Source organism: Canis lupus, chromosome 2 (genome assembly GCF_003254725.2).
Source record: "Canis lupus dingo isolate Sandy chromosome 2, ASM325472v2, whole genome shotgun sequence".
Classification (NCBI taxonomy): Eukaryota; Metazoa; Chordata; class Mammalia; order Carnivora; family Canidae; genus Canis; species Canis lupus.
Genome location: NC_064244.1, coordinates 78,209,183 through 78,218,551, shown reverse-complemented (window position 1 = coordinate 78,218,551; position 9,369 = coordinate 78,209,183). Strand labels below are relative to the sequence as shown.

At 57.4% G+C, this 9,369-nt stretch overlaps 1 protein-coding gene across 2 annotated transcripts in view; it reads right to left on the bottom strand.

Annotated features, from left to right (window-relative positions):
• IFFO2 (intermediate filament family orphan 2) overlaps positions 1 to 9,369 on the bottom strand; it is a 48,828-nt gene that overhangs the window by 5,268 nt on the left and 34,191 nt on the right. The window contains exons 3-8 of one of the 2 annotated variants that reach the window (XM_025447421.3): positions 8,547 to 8,642; positions 7,194 to 7,334; positions 5,796 to 5,935; positions 1,758 to 1,878; positions 1,554 to 1,646; positions 586 to 716 (exon numbers count right to left, since the gene is read on the bottom strand). In XM_025447421.3, the coding sequence (XP_025303206.1) occupies positions 586 to 716; positions 1,554 to 1,646; positions 1,758 to 1,878; positions 5,796 to 5,935; positions 7,194 to 7,334; positions 8,547 to 8,642 (722 nt within the window). The remainder of the gene's footprint in view (positions 1 to 585; positions 717 to 1,553; positions 1,647 to 1,757; positions 1,879 to 5,795; positions 5,936 to 7,193; positions 7,335 to 8,546; positions 8,643 to 9,369) is intronic. The other variant, XM_049106598.1, reaches the window with a different exon arrangement.

Sequence of the window (9,369 nt, the reverse complement as noted above, 5' to 3'; positions counted from 1 at the left end):
TATCTTCTCATTTTATTGTTGGCATATCTGTCTCTCCCAGAAGGGCTGTGTGTCCCTTGAAGGCAGGGGGGCTCTGTCTCTGTTTTGGCGTTTTCTGGCAAATACGAGGGGCCTGATGCATGTCAGTCTCCGGGAGACAGACCCCCTGGTGGGAAGACGGGAAAGGAAGGAAACTGCTTCCCGTGGACACCTCTGAGCCCCATCAGCAGTGGTGGAGACGAGTGCCCCACGCCCCTCCTCCACCCGGCAATTCGGCAGAACGTGGGGCATGAGCCCGAGAGGGCTGTGGCGGTTCCGTTCATCACTGTCCCCACAGCCTGGCACAAAGCAGGCCTTCGACATGACAAGTAGCTGTTGAATCAGTGGGGGCAGGGCCGCTGGGGGAATCACGTGAAATCAGACACGTCGGTGATCCAGCACACAGTGGGTGGCTGATACCCACTGGGTGCATGGATGGGTGCATGACGGACGGATGGACGGATGGACGGATGGGCAGGTGAAATGGGCCAGGCTGCAGGTTGCAGCCCCACAAACTCCCCCCAGGGACACAACAACTGAATGCCCCGGGAGGACGGGGGTGGGTACCTGTCTGCAGAGCCTTTGATGAGCCGACGGCAGGTCTCCATCTGCACGTCCAGGCCACGTTTCATGCTGCACATCTCCATGTACTCATGCAAGTGTCGGTTCATGTCGCTCTTGGCTGTGGCCAGCTCCAGCTGAAAGGACCCAATGCAGGATAAAGGTGAGGCCAAGTCACCGTCACGTGGGAACCCTCGGCCACTTCCTCCGCGCATCCTCCGTGGTGGCGGTGCCAAAGCCACCCAGGGACACCACGCCCTCCGCCCTCCTCCACATGCTGACCCCCTGGCCTGCAGAACTGCTTCCAGTGAAAGGGAGACAGTTGCTGAGCCTCCAAAGGGGCAGCTTCCACTCAGCCTGCCAATTCCGCCCCGCCTGGCATTCCCACACCACTGGCTAGGCCTTGCTTAGGAAAGTTGTCAGGTCTCCGTCATCTTTCTGCCTCTTCTCCTCTACCAATGCCACATCCCCCAGGGAAGGAGCTGGCCAGCTTGAAGGCTTGAAGGCTGCTCCCCAACTGGAGGCCCCTGGAAAAGCCACTTGGGTCTCCTTCAATCTCATCTCTTCCTCTGCCTAACGGGGCGCACGGTGTCCACTGTGTGGGCTGGAGGCACCTAGCTACCTTTAGGCATGTACAGCGGGCATGTGGGTACCAGGGAGGCTTGCTCAGTGCCTAGCATCACTCCATGTCACTCACACATCTTCTCTCATTATTTGGGATCACTGTCTCCACTGAATAACTTAGAAGGAAAAAAAAAAAAAACCTCTCTGGGACAGACAGGGATCACTACCCCCATGATATGTATTTTCAACCTGAGAAAATCGAGGCTGTAGGAGGGGTACGACCCACCCAACGCCAGCCAGTGAACCGCAAGCCTCCAACTCATGACCTTGTGGATGCCCCCCTCCCCCACCAGCCCCCGGCCCCCTCAACTGCCATCGAGACCCCACTTCACGGGAGCCTGCGCCCTCACCTCGATCTGGCCAATGGTTTCCTGGTACTCCTTGTCTCTCGTCTTGAAGAAGGATTCTGTTTCATGGATCAAGTTGCCCAAATTTTCCTCTTGCTGGGGACACAGAGCAAAGGGGACGAATGAGCCGGGTGGTGTGGGCTGCCGGGAGTGAGCGGGGACAGGGGAGAGCTGGCTGGCCTCTGGGCAGCCAGGTGGGGAGCTCACCTCGCCCTGCAGGTCGATGGTTGGGTTGCAGTTGGTGAAGTCCTCCCAGAGCAGCAGTGTGTCTTCATTCTCTTCCCACGTCAGGCTGTCACAGTCGTCGTCAAAATCAAAGGTCTCCCGCCTGTGGGATGACAGCAGAGGGCAGGGCTGACCGGGAGCCGGGCTCCAGAGGCCAGGATCAGGGAAAGAAAGGGGCACCGCCCCGACGGGCACGCTCCTGCAAGGCGGCCGGCCCCAACAGTTCTGCTGGCCATAGGGGACACGCACCTTCTCCGGGGGCGTTTGACTCTTTTAAAATGCAGAAAGTAGTGACCTATTCCTTGTACCATTTAAAATACATATTTGTAAAGACACCAGGCTTTCATCAGTGGAGACTAACGATATTCTCATGTCCAACCTTTTTCTTTTTCTTTTTTTAAAGATTTTACTTATTTATTCATGAGAGACAGAGAGAGGCAGAGACACAGGCAGAGGGAGAAGCAGGCTCCATGCAGGGAGCCCGACGTGGGACTGGGTCCCAGGACCCCGGGATCACACCCTGGGCTGAGGGCAGATGCTCGTCCACTGAGCCACCCAGGTGTCCCTCAAGTCCAACCTGGTAGCTGTCTGCTTTCACGTGACAGCTCATTTCTGGAGCTCCTACTTTGCAAGAGGCGATTTATATAATCTCCACAAACACGGAAAGGTTGATATCATTCCCATTTTACAGGGGAGGAAGCTGCAGCTCAGAAAGAATGACCCACTTGTCCAAAGTCACACTGCTAGCCAGTAACAGAACCTGGAGCAGAAAACCAGGTGTCTCCTGCAGCACTCTCCTCCCCAGTAAAACACACCAAACACCCATTATGTGCTGGGCATGCGGGACTGGCTGCTAAGCATATACTAAACTGCATTTCATTCCCTCATCCCAACATCCTTATGAGATGAGGTTATTGATTATTCCCATTTTACGGGCAAGGAACTGAAGGTCGAAGGGATTAGGGGGACTTCTAGACCAATATGTGCTGGAAATCGGGCTTGAATTCAAAGCCTGAGTGATGTCAGGGCTTCCCTGGTCTCTGAAACTATATAAACAAAACAGGCCCTATACGGCCTGCCTGGGACTGAGGGGTTTCTGGGGCTGCCCTGGTTCCCCCAGCTGAAGGGGAACTCGAGGAGATGGGAAGGCTGACATCTGAGGGGTTAAATCATTTGATCCATCGAATCAGCCATAGAGGAGAATGTGGGTCCCAGGGCTCTCCATCAACTCCCCCCTGGTCATCCAGGGCAGTGCTCCCGACCTTCCCACGATGGGTCAGGCTGGGGGCCACGGGTCAGGGCCCAAGAAGAATTTCTGGTTAAAAGCTTCCTGGAGCTGACCTGGAGCCAGGTCCCCCACTGAAAGCGGCTTCCTGGCACAGCCTCTGGGCGGCTCCGTGAGCCCCGGGGCCAGCGCGGGACCAGCGCTGCAGAACAAGGCGCTGCTGGCCCAGCCTGGCTCCAGATTAGCCCCTGGGGTCCACCGTCGCCGCAAGACATACCCAACCGCTGACTTCACTTCCTTTCTAGCGTCTGGGATCTGAAGGAAAACCCCAGCTGCGGAACAGGGAGCCAGAAAGGACAGGGAGACGGGCAAGAGGAAGGAGTCGGAAGATCGGGAGGGCGGGCTCAGGAGCTGGCCAGCTTGCAGGCAGAGTAGCAAATTCCTCCCCTTCTCCTTGGTCTGAAGCCCAAGCAACAGATTTTGATCACAACAAAACAGCCCTGACACGGGGCACATGATTCAAAGACTTCAGTGGAACTCGCCGGGGGCAGCCTCTGGCTTGGGTCTCGGCCGGTGCAGAGCCAGCGGAGAGGATGGTGGGAGGGGGCCAGGGCCCTGCCCAGGGGGGTCAGCATGGCCTTGGCTGGAGCTGCAAGGGTGGAGGGGCAATCAGAGGAGATATTTTATATATATATATATATATATATATACATATATATATATATATATATATTTTTTTTTTTTTTTTTTTTTTAAACCAAGGTAACTTTAAAATCTGATAGATCTGATTGGATACTGAACCTAGTTCAAACCTGTCAACACCAGGCACCCATTTTTGTACTGGGCCCCACAATACAACAGTAGTGCTGCAGGTGGAGTCCCCAGACCTGGCTCTTGGGACTGTTCCTTTCAGCTTGCCCCATTCCCAGGTAGCCTAACTAGCCCTTGGTGACTCTCTAAAAACGGGACAATTTCTTCAGAGAAGCCCTTTAATTCGCCCAAATGAGCCCAGCCTGGGTCTGTGGGGTGGACAACCCCGCCTTGGGCTCAGGCATGCCCGGCACCACGTTCAGAAACTCTGGATCCAGCCAAGGGCTCTCTTCCAAAGCCCCTCTCATCGCCCAAAGAGGAGAGTACGACTTTTACTAGGGATATCAAAAGATGGAATCAGGAGTCTCTTTGTCACGCTCCAACAGCAAGCCCCCAAAACACAGGGCCACCTCAGTTGTTTCCAGGGAACGACAAGCACAAGGAAGAGTCACACAAACCCATCCCTGCCCGGGTCTGACTCCTGTGGCCCTAAGAGTCACCTGGCTCAGCAGCAAAGGGACCAGGGCAGGGATGGTTTGCAGAGAGAGCAAAGGGGGACTGTCTTCTGAGCAAAAAGACAGCTAGTGGGGGACAAAGCACTCAGCCGAGAGTCAGGGGCTCTGCTCCAACTCCTAGACATCCCTCTTAATCTCAGTTTCCCCATCTGAATGTGAAGGGGCTGGGCCGAGTGGTCTTTGGTCTCTGTAATGCTAAGCCAGCCTCAGAGCTCTGCAGGAAGCATCAGGGGAGACCTGTGTCCTGTACTAAACCCAGTACGATGTCAGAGGCACCTGCTGAAAGGCGAGCCCCCGATCCCCACCCTGGAGGGGTTCTGTGGGGCTTTGTGATGGCTCCTCAGAGCCAACCAAGAGCTCAATCGTAGCCCTGTTGTCAGAAACTCAGAGTCTCGGGGAAAGCTGAGTTCTCAGGGCTCAGGTGCCCCAACTGCAAGGGGCTCCGGAGAGAGAACAGGCAAGAACAAGCCAGAGGGGCAGGAGGAAACAAATATGGGTCCCAGAGACCCTGTCCCAACCCAACTCTTTTGTCTCCAGGCCCTCAGCTCCACCCTCCTGTCCCCTCCCCTACCCACCTTTAGGGCACTAGGTGGATTAGAGTCAAAGATGGATCCACGTTGAGATTATGGCACCAGAGAGGCCAAGGCTACAGGGCCTCCCTGCCCCGGGCAACTACCTCCAGTGAGGTTGTAATAAACCGGCTCTTGGCAAGGGAAGGGCAGGGAGGGGAGCCCTAGGGGCACGTACTTGCCCACTTCCCACTATGGCAAATTTTAAGCTACTTCTGTGCCATCACTGAACCTGGAGTGGGCGGACATGCATGAGCTGGTACGGGGCGGCTCCAGCCCCCCACTGACCACAAACAGCCCCCTCTCTGCCACTAGCCCACAGCATCTCAGTGACAGGACACAGGCGACACATAGGCCTGGCTCTGAACCTCAGTTCTGCTTGTATCAGGGGAGCTGTCCTGGCCAAGCGGCTTCCCTTCCGGGAGTCTCAGCATCCTCACGTACAAAAGGGGTGTGAAATGAATAAATAAATAAAATCTTAAAAAAAAAAAAAAGGGGGGTGTAAGGCTCCAACGTCCTCAGTTGACCATCACATCTGTAAAGCACCCTGCAGACGGAGGATGCTCAGTGGATGTCGGGGGCCCTCCCCCGGCCAGCTTGGTGGGCCCTGGTGTGTGGACCAGCTCAGCGATCCCACCCCAAGGACAACTGGGGGGAGTGTAAGGCTAGATCCGACAGGACCACCACTACCCTTTAGCCTCTTCTGAAAATGTAAAACTCCCCAAATTATAAACATTGAGAATAAACGCACATTCTTTCAGAACACCACGCTGGCCAGAGAAAGCACATGTGCAGGCGACTTTCAGCTCAGGCCACCGGTTTGCCACCCAAGCCCCAGCAATCTGGGGAAAAGGAGTGGAGCCCCAGGAAGCGGGGGGTCCGGGACAGCAGAGATACTCACAGCTGGTTAAACATGCGCTTCATCTCGTCTGTGATGTTCATGGAGCCGACCTCGTCGTCCGAGAACCGGTTCACTTCCCCGTCCTGCTCGGAGATGTCATCGTCCGAAGCCACCTTACGCTCTTTCTTTTTGGGGACCACCTGACCCGGAAAGGAAGAGATGGAGGTGAGTGAGTGGGAGGCCCTGCTGGGAGGGAGGGTGGGCTGGGAAGGGAGACGGCATCCCACGGGATGGATGGAGCGTGGCTGGGGCAGCCACTGCCGGGAAAGATGCAGAGCTCCTCTAAGAAGCAGGCGGCGTTAGCAGGAAGCGTGAGGCGGGACACATGCAGGACAGAGGATAGACAGCCTGGACCCTTCCCTCCCCCGGTGGTTGGGCCAGCTCAGCTCTGCCCTTCACCAGAGCAGCAGCCCCATGATCTGGGGAGAGGAGTGGGCCAAACCGGGGCACAGAGTCGCCTGGGATGTCTTAGAGCCAGCCAGAGAGATGGAGAAGCCCTCACCGAGGCCCAGAGGGCTCCATGCTTCAGAGCCCTCTCGCTCACATGCAAAGGCGATGGGCAGGCAGCCCGAGGTTCACCAAGCTTCCTCCACTCCAAGCAGACAAGACGCGAGCAAACCAAACAAGGCCTGGAATGGTCGACCCTGCTTCCCAGCAGAGGGGCAGCAAGACCGCACAGAGGTGGAGAGCCTGTGATCTCTCCCGCCACGCCCAAGGTCACACAAAGCGACAACACACTAGACTGCCCTGGGCTCAAGCAAAAGCCAAACCACGACCCGATATTCCAGAAGCAGCCTTTAGAGAATGACACGGGCCCTTCGGGCCGCTGGACTAGCCCCCAGCCCTCCCTGGAGGACAACCCACCGGTGCCAACTGCCCCATGGCCTTCTCCCGGGACACACACTTGCTCACTGAGAGCCGGGGATGGGTACTGGGACACTCTTCAGTGGGACGGAAAAACAGAGGCCAACAGCTCCTCTGAAGAATTCCGGGGCTCCCACCGCCGGGCCACGACTCCCAACCTTGGCGATGGCACCCGGCGGGGCCTGTGGATCGGCCCCTGAGGGTCAGGACACCTGAGTTCCAGTCCCAGCTCTGTCTTCCCCCCCACCCCCAGCCCATCATGTTACCCCCCACCCCCAGGCGGGTGTCCTCCTCGGCCACAGGATGAAGCACTCAGCCTGGAAGACGCAGCCTGACGAGCCTAGAGTCGGCGAGTCCCTGATTCTAGGTTGTCCTGGGGAAGCCGGAGTTGGGGCAAAGGCTAGCTCTGGGGGAAGGGGAGTGGGCGGGACGTGAGGGGAGGAGCGCCTGGCCATGCAGGGGGAGGCCGGGCACTCTGGGAGGGGGCGGTGGCAGCGGGGAGTGGCGGCTGGTGAGCAGGGTGACCCTATTCACCTGGAAGATCTTGGACACGTCTTCCGAGTTCCGTTGCTGTGCGACATCGCACAGCTTGGCCGTGATATCGATCCGGCGACAGATGTCCATGTCCACCTTCATGGCCTTTTCTTGGATCTTTGTGTCCAGGTCTGTCATGGGCTGCAGGGAGGACAGCAGGGGGGTTACGTGAGCGAGGGCAGGAGCCAGCCTGGGGGGCGGGGCGGGGAGTCGCTCCGAGGCTCCTGCTGGGCAGCGGGGTGCACAGCCCGGAGTCCGAGGGGGGCCTGGAGCTTCTGGGGGGCGGGGCGGGCGGGGCCAGCGCTGCTCAGGTTGGGGGGCTGGAGAGGTGGCGGGAGCTACAGGCCTTGGCGCTGAGTGGACCATGTGAGACCCTGTTTGCCAGCCTCCCTAAGGGCTGGAAGGCAACCTCACGACAGACAGTGCGGTGTTCATCTTGTCAGAGCAAAGGAAAAAGAAAGAACTCCCACTGTTGAAAGACTTCCTTCCCTTCTCTCCCACCCCGCGTGCCCCACGTGTCCCCCACACAGAGGGCCTGCCACGGGGTGCCCTCACCCCAGGATTCCACCCGTGGCGGACAGCAGGGGCATCACCGAAGACGAGGGGGGTCCCCGAGGACCCCAATGAGGGCAAGTCAGGTGGAACTCCACCTGGGGCCCCCGGAGGCTTCCAGCCACACCCGGCTCCACGGCCCTCAGGACCAGAAGCCACACCAGGCCGAGTCACCCGCCAGTGGGCTCCTTCTCCTTTCTGGCGGCCCCCCCGCATGCTGCCCGCTGCCCGAAGGTGGCAGGAAACGCGGGTCCCCAGCAGGAAGGAGGCTCCGGTGGCCGACAGCTCCCTGTACCCACAGTCACTCAGAAAGAGGGGTTCCAGTCTTCGAAAGGAGGCATACGCGGGCCGTCCCCAACTTTACAAAGCAACCCTGCTGCAGGCCGCTGGCCTGGGGAGCCTCTCGGGCGGACACAGCCCAGACCTAGGGGCCTCCTTCCAGCTGCCACCGGGCCCTCCAGCGCCCCCAGACAGCGAGCCCCACGGCCAGCACCCGCCCTCGAGAGTGGCGAGCTGGGACGAGTCGGTGCGAACACAAACAGACCGTGGGGAGCCCCGGGGAGGGCGGGATGGGTTAAGCAGCAGATTAATGCAGCTCTACTCAGACCAAGGGAAGCGGAAGGGGGTGGGGGGTGGGGGTGGGGGCTGGTCTCCGATGCATCCGTCATCCTTACGGGCAAACGCAGCCAGCCAGGACTCTAACTAGAAGCCGAGCTCTGGAGCCTCGGAGTGAAAGAAGCATTTTGCATGATGGGTGTGAAGGGTGTCATGACGCCTGGGGCGGCGGCCGGTGGCACTTACGTCACTCATGAGCCCCTTAAACACCACCAGCTCGGCCTTGAGCCGCTCGATCTTCTCGTTCATCTCCTCCTGGATGGCTTCAGCCTCCTGCGCCGCCTAGGGAGGACAGAGATGGGGGAGGGCTTAGGGGACCAGGCACCCTGAGGGGGAGGAGGGGCTGGACACCTGATGTCCAACCAGGCCAGACCCCTGCGTGCTGAGGAAAGGGTGCCGAGGACCTCACCCCGGCCCGGCTTCCCGCTGAGCCCAGTACGAAGCAGGGCACCACTCAGCTTAAAACGTGGCTCAAAGGAATATTTATTCTATGGAAAAATGCCCAAAAGATGTGAAGAAACAAAGAGCAGGTTAATACAACAAGTGATTCCAGCAGGTTAAAATATGAGGTTGGTCCATGTGAAAAAAATCGCCAATAGATGACCATCTCCCATCTCAAAAATGGCAACGCTACGTGTGTCAACCCAACCAGACACACTCATGTACAGTAGGTGTGTCTTTGCACAGAAAAGACCAATAGGTCACCCGGCAATTTGTGGACTATGCAGGGGTAGATGGAAGTGAGAGTTTTAGTTTCTTCTCTGTACTTTTCTCAATTTTCCAAGTATTTGACCATGAATGTGTCATGTTTGTAAATAAAAAAAAAAAATTTCTGTTATAAAACAAAGGGGGGGACAGACATTCATCCTTTTCCTTCTACATATTGACATTATTTTATTCTATCTCTTAGAAGATCAGTGTCTTAAATATTGGAAGGCAATTTTTTTAAATGTTTGGAAGAACTTTCCCTTGCCTTCTCGTGGGGTCGCTATTCAGAGGCCGAGAAGGT